Source organism: Colias croceus, chromosome 19 (genome assembly GCF_905220415.1).
Source record: "Colias croceus chromosome 19, ilColCroc2.1".
NCBI lineage: Eukaryota > Metazoa > Arthropoda > Insecta > Lepidoptera > Pieridae > Colias > Colias croceus.
In genome coordinates, this window is record NC_059555.1 from 5034435 (window position 1) to 5054870 (window position 20436).

Below are 20436 nucleotides of genomic sequence, written 5' to 3' on the forward strand. Positions count from 1 at the left end.
TTGAATATTAATATCGATAATTGACATTTATATTAGCATACGAATCGTACCAAAGTTTTATAAGTCATTGTTTAATAAATAAATCCTTAGAATAAATCAAATCCAAAATCAATGCGTCTTATTCATATCTTGTTCTTTAATTGGAAGGGACTTTAATAGTCTCGTTGATTTATTTTATTCCAGTTTGAGTCGGAACTCGGAATTGCCGACGAAAGTAACGTTATATTTATTATTTATGTTTAATAAATATGTTTTATGCGAACAAGTATAATAGCGATTGAGTCTGGTCGGGTCTCGTGAAGTCAGTGAAAACGTTGATGAAATATAGCTTTAGTTTCAAGACGACTAGATTCTCATGCTCTCAATGTTTAAAGGCATATTTGGTTCTATATCATTTTAGTAGTGACTGGTTATGGTTTGGAATTTTTCTCAGAGGAGAATTTAGATTTTTTACAAAAATAAATTTTATTTGATTATATCTCCATGACACGACATAAAACTAGTTTCGCGGAAAACGCAATTCCTAATTCATAAGCACACGATCACGTAAAATAATAAAATATGAAATACAACACGTTACCAAGAAAGTTTATAGTATCGCATAACAAACACAATAAAATGATAAGTGTCTACGATAAGTGTGAAAGGGCTTCACGGGGTTTTTATTAATATAGGCAATAAAAACACAATGTCAACTCGCTACCGAATGCCAGCGTTCCTGAGCCGTCAAAGAATAAGACATTAAAATTAGTATTATTTTTTAAGTTGCTTTGGAAAAAGCGTTGCCATGTGAATCGTTTTTGAATAAGAAGAATATAAACGTATTAATAGTTATTATGTAAATAGTTATGGAAACACATTTTCGCAATTCCTGTATTAAAGACCATATGTGGTCTGTGGACAGTGAACCTGTTAATTAGCTCATCACACTTAAAATAATTAATATATAATAATATATTAAATTTAGTAAAACATATCCACTATTTAACGTGACGAAATTGACTCGCAAAATTATTGAAAAAAAGTGCACTGTCTTTGGTTCTTTTCATGCTTAAAATGTGTTAAAATATGAACTGTTTGAAATCCAACATCAAGTGTTTGACTTGAACAAGTGTCGACAGGCTTATCAGCGTACAAAGGCATCTATTGTTCAGTTTTTTGGGCTAGGAAACCCTTCTTTAGATATGCCTCGGATGGGCTCACCACCTGTGCTATCTAACCGAGCGCATCGGAAGCTTTATTTTTTTTCTCACGATCTGCATTCCCAAGACTTTACCACAGACTATGTAATGGTTACTCGCTGACTGTGAAGTTTTAAGTAAAGAGGTTATTGTTTCGGTATGTATATTTGGTGTAAGGAAATATGATACATAGGTAATCAATATTAGTAGTTGGTGTGAAGGCGTCTTCGATGAAAACGAAACGAGATACAGTTTCAACAAAAAAGTTTATCATTAAATTAATAGAAATTACTTAGGTGTATTATAAATTATAATATATTTATTATTCTTTACTGTTTTTATTTTTGTAAAACAAATTCTTACTTTTTCTTAATGTAACTTAAATGTCGTTAACAAATAATATGTTTCTATAGTGTAAGTAAAAATAAAATCTTTTGATACCTTCATAATTGAGACAACCATAAGTCACGCAGTCGAAAGGAACGCACGTCAAATTTTATAAAGTATTCAACATTTTCACATGAATTTATCGGCATGTGGTTAAAACGTAAGCCAATAATATATTGAGGTCCCGAGTTCATTACGAGAACGTTTATCAGTATCCCGTACCGTACAGCACAAAATCTTGTAATGACGTCAATTGTTTCGGCCATCTTGAAAAATGAGCGTTGTAATCGAGCCTTTATTCACTTTATTAAAATTTCGTTTAAGCAGGCGCCTGATAACCGAGACGGACGTATTGGGTAATTATTTTTTCTCAACGATCCTCCATTCATGTGAAACTTGAAGTCAGCCCGCCCTGCGATACTTATTAAATAATAAATTAGGAGTCAAACCTTCAACGTAGTATCATCTTATCGCGAATCTTTAATTGTTGCAAATAACACTTGTGTATTTTTTCGAAACGTCTGGGAAGAATGATCAGGTATAAGAAAATAAAGGAATTGAAGCGACTTAAAAGTGGTTACCGATATTTTTAATAATTTTTAATCTTGAATGATCAATTAGTCAAATACCATAGTGTTCCCTATAAAATGTGATTTTGTTGCCTAAGATTTTGGTAATATATTGTATTGACGTGACAACGTCTTATAATTCGATAGAGCCGCCTGCACGCACGAAAAAACATGACTCATGCGGCGTTACCTCGCTCTGAGGCGTTCCGTGTAAGGCTTGAAGTGCGAGCGAGAGCGCGGAACGAACGACAAAAAAGCACAATCGGACGTTGTCACGTTCAACTATCGTCAGTAAACCGACTTTACAGACACCCAATTTTTTTCATTATTATTCCGGCAGTGCGAGGTCGTATTAAAAAACAATACCGTTAATAATTTAATTTTTGAAATCATCAAATCGTAATGAAATTGTTAAATTGTTAACAGCTTGGATATTGTTAAGACGATAACAATGTTAAATAAACGTACAAAAGCAGTTTTATCCCCAAACCACACCAAAACAAAACAAGATAAAAGCAATCACGTTGGCATCCAAATCTGGGCAGGTAAGGGCCGTGACTTAAAATAAAGAAAAAAATATCGTCGTCGGCCACCTTTGTCTATTTTTTTCCGCCTATTTTTCTTATTGTATCTCGGGATAATTACTGTTCTATCTGTCGAGTATAAAACAATTAAGGTGGATTTTGTATAAATTGTGTTGTTCTCTAAATTGCTATATTTGGCATTTGTTTCCCAAAGAGGCAACAAGTTGCTACAGATGATTTTGCATTTTTAACGCAACTTCCGCGCACATGCTTTTATCGCCTGAGGCCGGCCGTTCCATCACGATTAAAATACTGGTAATAAGTTATCTGACTAAATAAAGGATGTATTCCAGATAGTGGGTTTCATTTAAATTTAACCACATTTTACATTTCACCGGCTATTGTAACAAAGTCGCGCACGAATGTTGAGAATTCCAAATATTCTCTGACAATTACCGATTCGTGAGTGACCCCTTACCCTCCTAAAGCACTTGAATTAATGCCTTGGAGAAGGCAACCTGTGACATGTGTTCCCAGATATTCAATATACTTACTTACATACTGAATCGTTAATAACTTAGGTATGCTGATGGTTTATATTATTATTTTGTTTTAATATTCAAACCACCGTCTTGTTATACTCTTAATAATATTATTTAGTTCACCATTATACTATATAGATAGAACCAATAAATACAAAGACTTCCCAATTAAGTACAGGTTTAGTGCAATTTTCTTCCATTGTTCTCTATTTTAGGTAAATGAAATAGCTATCGAATAACACATAGAATGGTACCGTAAATTATGGTTTCGCCATCTGCGTTAGTTCTTTACGCATCAGCGTGATATCCAGGAGAAAATTACTTTCATATCATAGTTTTTGTTCCGGCACGCGTACGGCGCGAGTGGAATGCGCTCGTGACGATCGGTTTCGCGCGCAATCATCCTACGCCATGTTGTTTTTGCTGTCAAAATGACAGCCCTAAGGCCTATTGGTCAATGGCCGAAGAACTACCGCATTTTTCTATGTTGAGATAATTTCGATCACGCCAATTTCTACGAATGAATTTATTATTTTTTAAATCAAACACAACAATGGTCGAAGAAGCTTACTAACTTTATAACATTTAACGAATATGTAACTAATAATTTTAAACATACAATCTTGCAATCCAAATGTCTGGGCGTGCCAAACATATACCTGTATTACATAGTAAGCCAGGGTTACATTGCAACCATAGCTTAAATCCTTAAGAGAATAAATTGATATAGCTATCATGGGCCGCGAAGGTTCTTAATTTAATGGTCAAGCGGCCACGTCGTGCATGAATACGAAATAAAAGAATGCAAAGCGAAATTGCAAATTACATTATACCAATCGATTTAGAACGGATATTTATCGCGTAAATCATCAATTAAACTTGATACATGTTTGTAAGAAAAGATTAACACATACCTACGTTCAATAATGTGATACATCAGCTATAGGTACTCTATGGGTAGGTACTCTATAGGAATCCACTATCGAATGTGAATATTATTGTGATATTATTTAAGGACAACTAAATTTTAGTACAATTTATAAAAGTAACAGGTGCATTTTATAGATAATTATTATGTGTGATGCTAGAATTAATGTATTTAATGAATAAAAATATTTTATTGAATTGTCTAACGCCGGCAATGCTTACTTCGCTCGCACGTTTATTGCTATGGAAAAGATAATAGAATTATATCAAGACTAAACCTGTCTTAGCTATAGAAGAAAAGTTAATCATCTAGATAATAATGATACTTTTGACATCCTCTCCACATACTCTATGCTTTAATTTTCTCTACATCAGATATCTAGTGGCTTCACGGGGAAGGAGGCGGGCTGGACCTTAATTACTTATTACACGCGAAAGAATGTGGTATAGCGCTAAGGTACGCTTCTGGAGTAACATGAAGACCAAATTAAATGCATCTTGTTCCATTTCATACTATATAATCGATTACTCAAGCCATAAAACACCTTATTATCCCTAGATAAGACTCATTGTAAAACAACTTTTTGAGAGTTCACATCTGTGGGCCGCGTAAGTCGTTTTAATTTTTTGATTGCAACATGTAATTTGCAATACTCACGTATACCAATTGCTTGAAATTACTCAAGTGTAATTTATAAGGCACCGTGAAAACATTCTTTGTTGTGGAATAAAGTCTTTTCAATGAAATATATTTTCATGTTTGTAACATTGAAGGAATATACCTAATACCTACTTATTTGATTGCTGAAGATTGTACGTACTTATTTTCATTTTCAGTATACAAAATATGTAGTAAGTTATTAAATCAACATATAATAATTATCAATAAGGGAAATAAAAGAAAAGGTTTCGTACCGAAGTAAACTGTTGACTCGATCATAAAATTACTAACTAGCTCAGACAAAAACAATAAATTAAAATTTAGCACGGCTCAATTTCAGAACAAGAATACCCGTCATATTTGTCTCCTGTGTGAAGTTAATCTTGTAGTTTTATTGTGTGTAGACGACACACAAGTTGAGTTTAAAGTAACAATTTTATTGTTACCTGTACAATACTTACCTACTTGATGATTGGTCGACAAATAATTACTGAACTCTATCTGACTGTAGGTACCTAAGTATATCTTATTACGAATCTAATGATTTTCAAGAATACTCAGAAGTTAATAGATGCAAAATCTGCAAATCGTAATCGTAATCCAACTTCCAAGATACATCAGTCAATGCAAGTTGTCTGCTATTTGCATCAAATATTTATCCCGACTATCAGCAGTTTTTGTTTACATATTATTCTATAGTATACCTATAGATATTATGGAACCTACCTCCTACAACAACACTATTTGCCATTCAGCATTATGATTCGGACAATATCAACAGATCTCTCTTCGATTTGAATGTATGTATTTAATTGTAGCTAAAATATCAAAATCGTAATAAAAGGTTTTATAAACAGAGCTGGTCATGGATCGGGGGCTTTGTCGGCACGTACGCTTAGACCGCATTTACCACAGAAAGTATCGGAGGCGATGACCAGACCTTGTTTTTAGTGCAATTCTTGTGGCTGCGATAACATTAAAATATGGGCGCTCTTCCTGGGACGTTCGATTACAGTGAATTTAAAATGGTCTATTTAATACTTTTGTATTATAATATCTGTATATTTTAGGATGCAATATAATGCAAGCTTGTAGCCATTTTTAAGACAAGAATGGAAAGTCTAAGTAATACAATTGATATTAGTAATTAATAAAAACCTCACTATGATATACAACTTTTAGCTATTTCTAATTAGACAGGTAACCAACTAGTACCTATCATAAAGAATGGTAACAAAAAAAAACCAACACCTGCTACATTCATTACGAATCAAACAATTAATGAATTATTTTACATAAATAACATTGATGAATCCTCTATAAATCATTTACAGCTACTTCGATTTATAAAAGTCATATTCCCGAAGCAGTTACGCAAGCAAGTATGTAATTATGAGAAAATCCTGAACACATAGGTATTTAACACCGCTACTCGCAGACAGACCAATTTACAATGATTTCCACTTGGCCTGTTCCTTTATAAGATCTCTTATTTACCTGACAGTCTACATAATTCTGAGATAATTGTTGCATGTTGTACGTCTATGTATTACATATTTAGAAATTAACTATTGCAGCTGTTAAATGTTTCTAGAAAGATTATGTTCTGGTAATAATTGAATAGTAGGTACATCTACCTGTATACTTACTCAGCAGTCAGCTATATCTATATCTTACGGTAAACCGGCTAATGAGGAATTACTTTTAACTTTTACCATTGTTTGAAGAGTTCAAAAGAAGTTTAAAAACAAATTTGATATTGCGAGGATTTACTACAATAACTCGAATCACAGGTTTTGCCAAATATATTTCCTTATAAGTATACATTTTTTACAAAATTTCTCAACGGAAATTTTTAACTCCAATACAAAATCTTTTATTTAAGTGCAACTATATGTATAGTCTGAGCTACACGTACGAGTATGACGTACCCAACATACAGCAGCCGAGGAACTGGTTTCCCAACTGCTAATTTTTATCCAGACGTCTCGTCAAACTCTGAAATATGGCGTATTGTACGCTGTATGAGCTTAACAATCACTGTAGCAACTGCACACTTCACCCCGACCATTACTATTCTCTGCCGAAGTATAAATAAATACTGAGGAGCTACGTATCCTTTCCGATTATATGGTAGGATTGTTTTACGTGACATAAAACTTAACTTAGGTGAGACTGTAAGTGCCTGCAAAATGTATTCTTCAACCTTTGCAACTAAGTTGATAATGATGATACTGGGATGGCAAAATTACGGAGCATTATTTATCTCTCCAAATCTTTTCGTCTAGTTCAAAAACGTGAGTAGAACAATTATTGCACAATAGTTACCTACATTTTATGCTTCAATAGTTTTAGGGTGTTATTAATATAAATACATTTGCAGTACATACCAATTCCGTTTCACAAAATTAATGTAGTCTTTTATATAGATTTTAATCGACAATCGTTAAGAAATTTTAGTCAGATTGTATTCAGTATCATGTACCGCGCTCTACTCACTCTACCTATTCACTTTCTCTCATCTTCAGTTGTCATTTTCTCATGAATCGAATGAACTGATCTGTATACAATCGACGTGTTTACAATTATTACGTGTCTGCCATTGCCCCGTTTCAAACAGAAACAACAGCGCATTGATTGCGTGTGACTAGGTAATGGTATGCATCCAGTATCCACGCTTGTCGGACATTCTTGCTTTCGACGGCCTTTATGTGGGCGAAATTTTATCGCTCACACTCATTTTAGTAATACAAAGAGTTGAAAAATATGCACGAGTCGTATCTTGTGTGGAATAGGGAGCATGCTTTGTGCTTTAGAAACGACTGCGCATATTTTCGTATTATTTATAGCTGCTATTTCCGTAGTATTTGTGAAACAAATCCGCTTTAACGCTTTTGATATGAGTACTATTGAAGACATATAAAAAATATTAATGTCTATCGTATGACTTTTAAATCTAATTGCATTAGGCACTTATATGAAAGAACAATATACGTATATATTGTTGGAAAAATTCTTCTCCTTTAACGAACACTAAGAACTACAATGTTCTGATATTGGTTTTTTTAAAATGCCACTTGAAATTTAATCCAGAGAGTTTTGCCTGGAAATGGCATCTCATAAGGCAGTTAATACTTGATGGTTGCATTTTTATTGTTTGTCACTCCAGCAACGGCTTTTCTTTAAGATCTTTACATGGAAACAAAGTAACAGAATATGTTAACAGCGGTCGAACAATGCATCTACAATCAACATGTGTTGCAGCCGCCTACTCCGACCCCCACATCTACACTTCAACACAATTTGAATTACATGACTTGGCCGTGTCATTGTGAAGTACGAGTTTTAGGAGCTTTTATTTTCGACTTTATGTCCATAGCCATAAGGGTGCCAAATAGATAATTTACAGCAATCTTTTAAGCATTAAAATTTCGTACTCGAGCGTGGGTATAATATGATAAAGAAATTCAGTAAATGGTTTCTCAGTAGCCTTTCAATTGCTTCAATATTGTCATAAAACTAAAAAAAAAAATACTTGGCAATCTCTAGTGAGACTACATGAACCTAAGAATGTTGTAAGGTAGAAAGAGTAATTTATTTAATGGTTTCTCTGAAGAAATTAAAATAGCGAAGAAAACATGCAAGTTATTGCGAAACATTAATCATGCCAGTAACATTATTGTCGCGTGCTTGGCGGTATATAAATGTGGTGTGCTATACTAAGAATGCCTTTTCAAGTCCACAGTGGCATGTAACATGGACCGTAGCTAATACGAACTAGTCAACACCATTAGTCTTAGAGTACAAAATACAAATATACTTAGTAACAATATCCTTTAGTGGAGCATAATAACGGTGAAGCCGTTCCACAGTTTACCTTATTTATGGGAAAGTAATTAGGCTTCTAATGGAGATTAGAGTATGAAACACGCTTTTACGCAGCTAATATCGTACTAGAACGTTAAGTATAAAGCAAATACAGAGAAGTTATGTCATATGTGTTTTTACTGCAATTAATTGATATCGTCATAAAAAGCTTTTCAAATATTACTTCCGCCATCCAAGAACTTTTATCAATAAGTAGTCATTAAATTGATTTCTAATTACCAACTTACATCTAATTTTATTTATGTGAATAATAATTTAAAATTACCTCTGAGAAGTCACGCTGCGACATGTTTCTTCAGCTACATTATTTTCTTAGTATCTGAAAAAGAAAATTAATATTAGAGACAAAATTATACTTCACACAATTTTCATCGTTTTCAAGTTTCATTTTGATAACGAACTTAAACGGTAGCTATTGATGATATCAATTGTTCAATAACCACTACGTGTTTCTATGGCATAGGTATTTAACATTTGTTTCTATTTATCATGCAGGAATAAGTCAAACTTTGGTTTCTACCTTCGCGATTAACTTGGCTGAGTTGGTTAGGCATCCGCCCCGGAATGGCGCGAAGGATGCGGGTTCGAGTCCCGCCTCGTGATCGAATTTTTTCTATTCTTTATAAATTTATACTCAAAGGATGACCGGTTTATCGAAATATATTCAATTATGAAAACATAATCTATTGAGTGAAGCTGTTGGTATTATCTATTATAAGATTGCGCGCCACACCTGACACGGGCCAAACGTTTTGACCCGACGCATGTTTCATAGACTATTTTGCAAAACACGAACCTTATACTGGTAATATTGCGAAATTTGTATGTTTAGCATAGTGTTGCATGTAATGCAATAAACATAATTTTAGTGTTGGGAGCGTATGCCATATTTCAAATTATGTCGATATAAATTCACAAAATACTTACTACTTATCATATAAAGTCTTCTCTGTTTACATTTAAATATTTGTATCTATTATTTACATAAAATTTAAAAAGAGACAAAAATTTAAAGTTGTCTATTTTTTTGTTTATGCCATTTTTTATTGCAAAATAAAGATTAGATATAATTATTTGGATCCAAAATTGGTGAAACGTAAAAAAACGTTCAACGTACGAGCCTTACGAGCTTATATTAAAAATATTAATGATGACCGTTTTGATTACACAATTAGTTGATGATTTATTACTATAAAATTACTATGTACACGTTCACAGACACACAGACAGACAAAAAGTCTCAATAAAAATCCCAGTAAGCAAAATAACTTGTTTGATAAAACGTTCATATTTCCTGCTCTGCTGATTACATCTCCCTGACGATGGCTTCCGTCAAACTTGGCAATTCTAATAAATTAACCAACGGTAACAGCTAAACACAGGATTTTTATAATCGAAGCCTAATATATAATTTAAGTACTATTAGTTTTAGATTCGAATGAATTGATTGAAGAATCAATGATATATGAATAAATTACGACTTTTGACGTCAACGCAATAAAGTCCTACTGTGCTTACAGGCCTATTTGAATTTTATAAATTTATAATTTAATACGAACAAGCTTTAAATGTTTTAATTAATTAGCTTATATATGATATACTTGTTGTTTTTGTTTGAAATTCAAGTACATTACATATTTGATACGATGATAATAGGTCAATTAAAATTTTTAGGAAATAAAAATAAGTAGGTAGGTGTATAAACATTATCCGGTGAATGTAGAGTTTTGTCGGCATATGTCCGCAGTAATAAGTATTTATTTATATTTCCTTTAATTATTTCATCAAATCTATTAACATAGAAAATACATATGTACCTACAGTATATTTCGAGCTTGATATAATAAGTAATTTATTAAAATATGAATATCTATGGTGATATTAGGTATGTATAGGTACTATATATATATGTATTATGTGCTTTGGAAAAATATTTATAAATCAATAATCAATTTTCTGCGTATGAAAAGTAAGATACCTATATAATGCAATATTTTAAATAATAATAACAACAAAATTTTAATTTAATGTTCAGTTTTTACGTGTATGGTAATTTAGTCAGAAACAACTCTGAAGCAAGCGCGGATCCAGGGGGGGGTCATGGGGTCATGACCCCCCCCTGGGCTAGGTCCACGACCTAAGTGGACCACTAATTAAATATTAACTTTTTAATTTAACAAAGTAATATTGTTCAACATCATGTTTTTATTAACTTTTGAAACATAAAAGTCTAGAACAATGAAATCAATTACAAACGGAAGAGAATGTACTTAACAAAATTAGAGGAAAAGTTATTTACGGTCGATCTGGGGTTGGGATTTAAGGACAAAAAACAGGGTTTCTCGATTTTCAAAAAAAACTACAACTGCGGAATAAAGTTAAATGCAGGTAAAGTTGTAGATAATTCAAATATTTTTTACAACTTTTGCTGGCACACTTTTCTCACAAAACCTCAAATATCAACTCAAATATACCTATCCCAGTTCGTAGATAAGATATAAAATAGCAAAATTTTTAAACGAAACAAGGCTAAAGTTTCGAAATCAGATCAATTTATATGGTAAATAACAATAAAAATACAAAAAATTAGGACAAAAAAAACGGCCAAGTGCGAGTCGGACTCGCGCACAGAGGGCTCCGAACAAACTTATTTTTTTATTATGTCGTATCGTTTAATTTTGCTTTTAGCAATTTTTTCTTTATCTGTGCTATTAGACGTTGCCTTTAACCAAATTTCAAGACTCTGTTTTCACGGGAAGTAGAGTGCGCGCAAGATAAGTCTGCGCGCGGCCAAAATTTGAACTAAACATTGGCCGCCATCTTTTTTATGCTAGTTGCAATAACATACCTAAATAATAAACTTGAATAACAAATTAGAATAACAATATATTATAGAGAATCCCAAAATTTACTTTAAATAAAGAAAAAAAAAATATTAGTTGGGCTGGCAACATTAAGCACGCCACCAGTAGCGCGCAGACTTATCTTGCGCGCACTCTACTTACCTTGTAGGTTTTGATTCCCTTGCAATTAGTTGCGAGTTTCAGAATACCTATGCGGTTTTAATTGCTATGGAATCAAAATTTAAAACAACCATGCCCTGTGTTTCAATTTCATAAACACACTGTAAAAACACTACAATAATTGACGTTATATTGACTTAGCTAGTGTTGCCCAAATTCAGTCTTGGTCTTGCGTCTTGCGTTTTTGCAAGACCAAGACCAAGAACAAGATCGCTTATTTTTAGCAAGACCAAGACCAAGACTGACCGTGCAAGACTTGAGCAAGAACAAGACATAGCCTGCAAGACTCTTGCGTCTTGCAGCTAGGACTTAGCGCTATTTCACTGAGTAGTTAGGTGTAACAGTTCGGTGTATAACTAGGTAGGTACGCTTAGGAATTCTATGAGACGCAAAAAACTGTATCAAAGAATATGAAAAACTGGACCTATGCGCATTACTAGTTATTTATTAATCTGCTTGATCTTTACTATGGCTATGTTAATTCAAGCTCACAATGTTCCAATTCTAATACGTTTTTCTAAGATTTAAAGTAAACTTTAATAAAAAGTAATAGACTAATAGGTAATTGCAAGACTTGCAAGACTTGCAAGACTCTTGCTGCAAGACCAAGACCAAGACCAAGACTGGGAGCGCAAGACCAAGACCAGGTGTATTGGCGCAAGACCAAGACCAAGACTGGCTAAGTCTCGTCTTGTTCTTGCATTTGGGCAACACTAGACTTAGCGTTTAGCGCTTAACTTTTGGTTTAAAGTCCAAAAATCGACCTCAGTTCATGATTTTTTTTTGCAAAAAAACCTGATTGTAAAATAAACAAATTAAAAAAACCATGCCCTTTATCATATTCGAAAGTTTAATATACATTTTTTTTAAAGAAGAAAAACGGTTATAACTGGAATTAATTTTCGGGAATTCTACCCGATTCAGGCCTTAAAGTTATTATAGGAATTTTTCCATTTTTCTCAGGAACGCGTATCAAGCTGAAATTTATATCGTATACTTAAATCTTCAGTCCCTTGATGTTGTGAAAAAAATAAAACTTATAAGCCAACGCAATCAAAAGATACAGCCATAAATGCTGAAAATTTTCGCAAATTTCGACATTCGCAAGAAAATCAAAACCTACAGGGTGCTTCCTATGAACACAGACTCTTGAAATTTGATACAAAGTAACATCTTATAACACAGATATAAGAGTAATTACGAAAAACAAATTTTTAATAACATTATGAAAAAAAATATTTTTAATAATTTTAAACTTACAACCTCTTTACTCATGAACGCTTACATGTATTTAATTGATATTGACATGAAATACTCAAGTCTATAATAGCTAAGCTGTATTAAAATCAAATTTCTATGTCAACGCAATCAGTAAATGCTCACAATTTTCGCAAATTTCGACATTCGCAAGGTAATCAAAATTCAAAACCTACACTCTACAGGGTACTTCCTGTGAATTCACAATCTTGAAATTCGGTACGAAGCAACATCTTATAGCACAGATAGAGGAATAATAACAAAAAAAATAATAATAACATAATATGTATGACAAAAATCTTTAATAACTTTAAAGTTTGTCTGTCTGTCAAGATCCTTTTTCTCAGGAACTTGAACGCGTGGATACCTCCACACTGAAATTTATATCAAAAAGGTACTTAAATCCCAAGGGTCCCTTCAAGCTGTGACAAAATCAAACTTATTACCCAACGCAATCGAAAGATACAGCCGTTTATGCTACAAATTATCGCAAATTTCGACATTTGCAAGTGTCGCCAGGAATCAAAACCTACAGGGTACTTCCCGTGAACACAGAATCTTGAAATTTTATAAATAATTTAGAAGGTTACGTCTTATAGCACTTACAAAAGGAAACATTTGCAAAAAGCATAAATTTAAAGTTAAAACACAAAAAAATGTTTGTACGGAACTCATGGTGCGCGAATCCGACTCGCACTTGGCTGTTTTTTTTTTTAAATCTAACTACTATCTACGTATCAATTAAATTTATCAAAATATAGCTTTTGTAACTCGACTACGACTATGTGACCCCCCCCTGGCACTAAAGCTGGATCCGCCCTTGCTCTGAAGCCATAAAATATTATGTGCCATAAAAATATTAATAAACAGTGCTAAATTTAAAATAACACAAAACATAATTCTTGTCGTTAAACTGTCTTTATATTAATTATGGTAATATTTTCCACGTCTTGTAATTGCTTGTAGAAACCATTTGTTCAAGACATGGTGAATATGTTTATTACGAGCATCATCATACTGTTATTGCATATTAACTAGGTATAGGTATTTTATAGGTGAACATGTGAATATTTGCCTTTGAGAACTCTAATTTTACATATTATTATGTATAATGTACGGTGTTCCTACTTTAAAGTTTAAATGTAATATGACTAGGCAATTCCAAATGACATTATTTCTTTCTTGTATATTGTGAGGCTCAAATTGTGTCCAAACCCTAAGGGGTTCGGTTAGGTTAGGTATATTAGCGTGTACATAGTAAGACGTTATACCTAACATTCTTCATACAGGTCTTAACAAATAATATTAGATCAGCGATGCACTCATTGCTATGAGGTGAACAGATAAAAAAAAATCATTAATCCGGTTTATGTGAGAAAGTGTATATTCACAACATAAATCATTACCGTCTCTGACTTCGAACGGTTCTTAGTAAGGAATTTATTACACATTCGAAGAACTATCATTCGCTTTGCGTTTGCGAATACCATGGGAATTTATAACATATCATGGGTAATTTTTATTGGGATCGAGGTATGTAGAGCTGTAAGTATTAAGATAATTAAATATATTTCTATGTGTTTTGGCTACAATCCACTACGCTAGCTAATGTTAAGTTTGGATGAGTAAAAGCTCACACTAGTTTGAGTTTTGACATCCATACGCGCCCAACGCTACCATAGTACCTATACAATATTTAAATAACATCGTACGTTGTGATGATATTATTATACCTATTTGATTTTTAGATTAACTCTATATATTATATCTATCTATATATTTAAGTAGGTATGTTTAACACTCTTAATTTATGTATGTTTTACTTACGTACTGTTCAGACAATCTGTAGGAACCTTATTATCTGTATTCTGTAATAATATACTGAAAAATATTAGGTATAAGGAACGCAATCCAATACGAAAATACGGGAAGGGTTAATTTTACTCATTAGCTTACTTTGTTTTATACATTACCTATTTTACACACCCAATCCAATCATGTCTAGTAAACATTAAAGTTGTTAATAAAGTTGTAAAAGAGTGGAATATCATAAACTCTCTGTTTATGATTACGAGTATATTCCTATATATAGGTAGGTATATGAGTTTAACATAGTAACTAACAAGCTGAAATTTATTAACTGATCCATTACCATAATAGTGGTGATAGTCATGTAGGTACAAATCTCCTAATATACATAGATATATATTATGTATGCAGATTTATGAAAAAAAATATATTCATTGACCTACAAACTGATACATAAACGTATTGAAGAGTAAATATTGTGCTTAATTGATTGTTATAAATTTTATGTAGGTAAACACCGATAATGAAAAATGCCTTTAGTGTTTAAATAGTATACCTACATACTTATACGAAAATATAAAGTTTAATATAACATACAATATCAAATATAACGATACATGCAGAACCGTTGGCTCTTTCTACAAACGTCAATACAAAGAGCCACAAAGAGCTTCAACTTCAAACATATTTACGAAATCGATTATTCTTCACTTGCTCAAGTATTAGGCATTGTGAGCGCACGCGCACATTATAAGCCTGCTGAATTCTAAGTAGTTTGCAACTAAATTAAAATTAGGAACAATAGAACATTTACTTTAACCTCAACTCAAAACAACGCATTCCAATATAATAAAAAATAAAGACAGATTTGCTCATCAGTTGTATTTACCAATTGTTAGTAATAAGTATCAACTTCTCAAATTATTTTATTTGTTTATTATATATTAGTCGAAGATACTTTTTTATAATATGCGAGAGGTAATGATTGTTTATAAAACTATTTATTAATAAAATAAATACTGTTTTGTGTGTCAGCTCTGAAAGAGTTATATGAGAGCTATAATCCAACTAAATTGGTACATGTTGGTATAAAGCCCAGAAAAACTAAATCCAATGTTCTTTATTAACCCATGTATATAATATTACAGACAAACCATCATCATTTTTAACTCGAAGGTATAACGGCACAAAGCTCCATACGAACGTCTATGTTAAACCTGACAGGAAACTTTTTATGCTCGTGTAATGTAGGTAGTGAAATTTGGTTTGTTAGCCTGAAGCTATTCCTCTTAACCAGTAGCCAGATGGGCAAGATTTGAAATTCTAAGTGCGTATGCTGCCATCATTAGGCGCACGTGAGGTGGCGTGATTGTGAACAATCTGAATATTCTTTATTTTTTCCACCTTTGTAAGGCCTATTGTTCAGTACGTAATGTGGGTACGTAATACGCATATGAAGGTAATATTTTAATGGTGCGTTCGTAAGTTGTTAGTCACATTTGTTGAGTAATTGACAAAATATGTAATCAAATTACCTATAGAGATGATTTGCTGAAGTGGTAGTAAGACCTTGTAGGTATAATCATAAATGTTCAATCTTTATTGCTGGATCGAGAAGTTTTGGGCTAAATGTTTGTAAGTTCTCATTTTACGACTATCTGTGTAATTCAAGCGTTATATGCAATTCCTAAGAAATCAATACGTTTCCATGTCTCAACTTCAACTGTAACGTTTAATAGGTAATATTATGTAGATATTTAATTTATCGTGTTACGAGTTAGGATTCTAAAATAGATGCAAGTAATCAAAACAGGGCATAAGCTATTAAGATTTGTTACTGTCTTAGTATATGTATAGATATAAACTTAGAAGATTACCAAGTAATTTTTACTTTAAAAACTATGTCATTTACCATTGCTTAGTTTAAGATAAAGGCAGAAAATCGTATAAAAATGGTATCAGAACAGATACAAAAATAAAATTAAACTAATATGTATTTTATTAATACTAAAGCTGTTAATAACCAGTCGGTCCCTTTTATCTGTTGAGAGGAGCGTCGTTAAACTGTGGGTAAAACAAAAGAGTAAAGAAAACAATTATCCATAAGTTTTATGGAGTCCCACAGAGGTACTCGGCCGTCACGCATATCGGATCTCCGTTCCGTAATTATTATGTTTGATTACCGCACGTTGGAAACAAAATAGTCGCCGGCGAGTTCTCATCAAGTCTATTGTGCTGGTGGAATTCGGTGGAACTAATAGATACTGAATTAACGAACGACACGTCGCTGTAAAGCCGATTATCTACGCACGATACATGGAATCAATAAAGCTCTTGTAATGAAGGACTAATCAATCAATGGTATGACCTCTGTATCCTTACGCATGGCTTGCTTTGCAGTTGAAGATAAAGCTGAATTTTAAATCAATTTCATTACAAAGGGCAGTGTAAATTAATATCTTGGTTTTGGTTGGTTGTCGGTACGTTATTTGATTACAATTGTTTACCAATTATAATAGTTTTTTTTTAAAGTTACCGTTATCCTTTTCATAATTAAATGTATGTAGGTATAAGGGATTAGGGAAATGAAGGAAACAATAAAAACTAAAAATCTTATCGAAGACAACTTGAGAATACAATATATTGACTTTGCAAAAATCATTAATCTTATAAATAAAAATGAATCGCAAAATGTGTTGGTAAGCGCATAACTCGAGAACGGCTGAACCCATTTCGATAATTCTTTTTTTATTATATTTCTTGAAGTACGAGGATGGATCTTATGTAGAGAAAACGTAAACATGTACCATGGGCGAAGCCGGGGCGGACCGCTAGTCTTATATATAAAAATGAATCGCAAAATGTGTTGGTAAGCGCATAACTCGAGAACGGCTGAACCGATTTCGATAATTCTTTTTTATTATATTCCTTGAAGTACGAGGATGGTTCTTATGTAGAGAAAACGTAAATATGTACCACGGGCGAAGTAGCCGGGGCGGACCGCTAGTATAAAATAAATTACTTTCCAATTTATTTTATATATATATGTATATATATACTTTCAATAAACGAAATAATGGAAATAGAATTTAACGCAATCTAGGAGTTTATTTCACAAGTAATGAACGCTATTATTACACGTCAGAATGATCAAAGTGAGTACTTTTACGTGTATAATAAATATCCTTTGGAGGCATGCGCGTGCGCCGAGCCCGCGGCGAACCGCTTGATGCGATGATGGCTTATAAAATCACATTGCTACCTGTTACGATCGTCTAGAAATTAAAATTGTAATTTGTATTTCGTTTTATGTTTCCAAGGAGCGCTTTTTACAAGGCATTATCAATAGTGAATGTGAACTTTTGTTGTTATTTTATGTAAATTCAAAATTGCATAAAATTGTTTACGGTATTAATGACTGAAACGATAGGTATGATGCGTAGGTACTTATCAGAATATTACTTTTGATGAATTACAAAGTTGAATAAAATAATCGTCAAATCCAAATGCAGAATGATCACTTCAAGATTAATTACCTAGTAAAAAAAATGCATGAACACAAATTTTTATTTTCATGTTATAATTTTTGAGTGAATCCGAAAAAAAATTCGTGGTGTTTTTTTGAAATTTGAAAATGTAATACAAAATTAACCATCATCGTATTATTACACAATAAAACCTAATTTAACATCTGAATTACGTAAAATTCTCAAGAATTCGTAACATGATTGCCTCATTTAGATACAATACGTTGTTAATTAAAATTTACCCAAACTCGACTCGTGAGCAAAGCTCTAGATAGCGACTGAACTTTGCGCGCGTTTAATTCGTTTTGTAACGTTTGTGGAACTTAGCTTCACTTGCAAAGCTTAAATAGGATATCCTACACATAACTACATTCTAGATATTTCTAGAGCATTACAAGTTTTGTTTTGAAATGAGGCAATATATAGGTATCGATCGAACTTACGGATTTTCAAATTAATACAAAAAAAAAACATTTTCTTCGTTGTTCTGATTATTAGCTGCATTATACAATTTGATTTACTAACTTATAATTAAATTATAAACAGATAAGTATTTACATCATGAAATATATGTACATACAATTCTGTAAGTATAACGATAAAAATAACATTTTTAACACTTTGATATCGTGAGTAGACGTCCTATACATATGTAAGCATATAATATACTTATATGTACACCTTAGTCCTTATGGAAAATGCTTACACACAGACGATTCGTAAAGTACAATGATGGAACTATGCACACATTGATATAAAACAAGCCTTATCTACACGCGGTTTCACTCGCTTACTCATAAATCTTTATGAATGGTGTTTAGCGCTTTCATATAGAGTTTAATGAACTTCTACAACTGTCAATGCTGTATGACTCCACGAACAACATAGTTAGGCGGCTATATCACGATATATCTTTAACTTTTATGTATTATATAAACTAGTTATGTAAAGGAACAATAATACCGCTTCACGTTTACATTATTCTTTAACACACAAATTTATCTTAACACCTTAGTAATGTAGTTATAATGATACATATTACATACCATCCCAACCTTTGATTTAGACCAATTATAAACCCATTTCTTGGTTTGGAACTCGATTGTTACACTCGGACAAGTAGACCAAAAAAATGATACCAATCGTAGACACAAGTTCTATTTGATTCAACACTGAATAACGTTTAAACAATTGAAAACACGATGTATATAGTAGCACGATTTATTTACTTGTAGTTTATCTAAATATTTGAAAAATGTTTGAATTTAGAAAGTTGTAACCGAATATGTATCGCGATAAGCATGCGCAAGCGCACTGCGCAGCCTCCGTTGCACTGACTGCCGGCGTTCAGTGCTGCCAGTTTATACTTCGACACCATAAAAGCCTACTTTGAAATGGTAGTTTTATTATTTTATGGGAGACATGCATAGAGTTTATATATATCATATTGTGTACAGGCCGGCGCATTCTTTTTCATAATCAGAGCGCATTCTAAATTTCAATTTCAACATTAGAATTCTGATTGGTTTTGTTTTTGGTCGATTTTTGTATAAATACGGATATTGTGTGCAAAATAAAATTATTACGATCAGTATCGTCTTTGAGTTCACAACCCCTCTACAGTTGGTGACCCCCGACGGAGCAAAAAGAAAACATGGAAGAAAAAGACTAACTACATCATGAAGAAAAGCACTGCGGGCTGGCCCATGTCTCCATCCAGTCCAGGCTGCTACCATCTTTTACAGAGACTGCCTACCGAACCAAGCTCATCTACAAAATGAATTAAACAAGTATCTACATAATAAAAAGAAGAACGACAAAACGCCTATCGAATGGATTACTGCAGCAATTGAAGCTTTTGAGAAATATATTTTGGAAGTGGGAGTCGAGCATGCTTCGGCACGAACTGGGCCACGCTCGCACCGGGGAAGGTACCACACCCTCACAGAATATCGGCGCCATAGTGACAGTTTACTGTCGCGTTCCGTACGGTGAGTGAGGGGTCCGGAGGCCCACATCCCTTCCCATCCCCTACCCATCCTCTCCTTCCCTATCCTCATTCCCTCCCATCCTCGCCCCTTCTCCCTAAATCCTTCCAAATCCCTTTAAGGATAGCAACACATCCACTTCCCAGTGGAGTG

The 20436-nt window shown here is 33.0% G+C and overlaps 1 protein-coding gene across 2 annotated transcripts in view; it reads right to left on the reverse strand.

Annotated features, from left to right (window-relative positions):
* LOC123700463 (tetratricopeptide repeat protein 28) overlaps positions 1-19603 on the reverse strand; it is a 63108-nt gene extending 43505 nt beyond the window's left edge. For both annotated transcript variants that reach the window (XM_045647678.1, XM_045647677.1), the window contains exons 1-2: positions 19342-19603; positions 8945-8998 (exon numbers count right to left, since the gene is read on the reverse strand). In XM_045647678.1, coding sequence (XP_045503634.1) covers positions 8945-8968 — 24 coding nt within the window. In that variant the 5' untranslated portion in view covers positions 8969-8998; positions 19342-19603. The remainder of the gene's footprint in view (positions 1-8944; positions 8999-19341) is intronic.
* Positions 19604-20436: the final 833 nt, after the last annotated feature.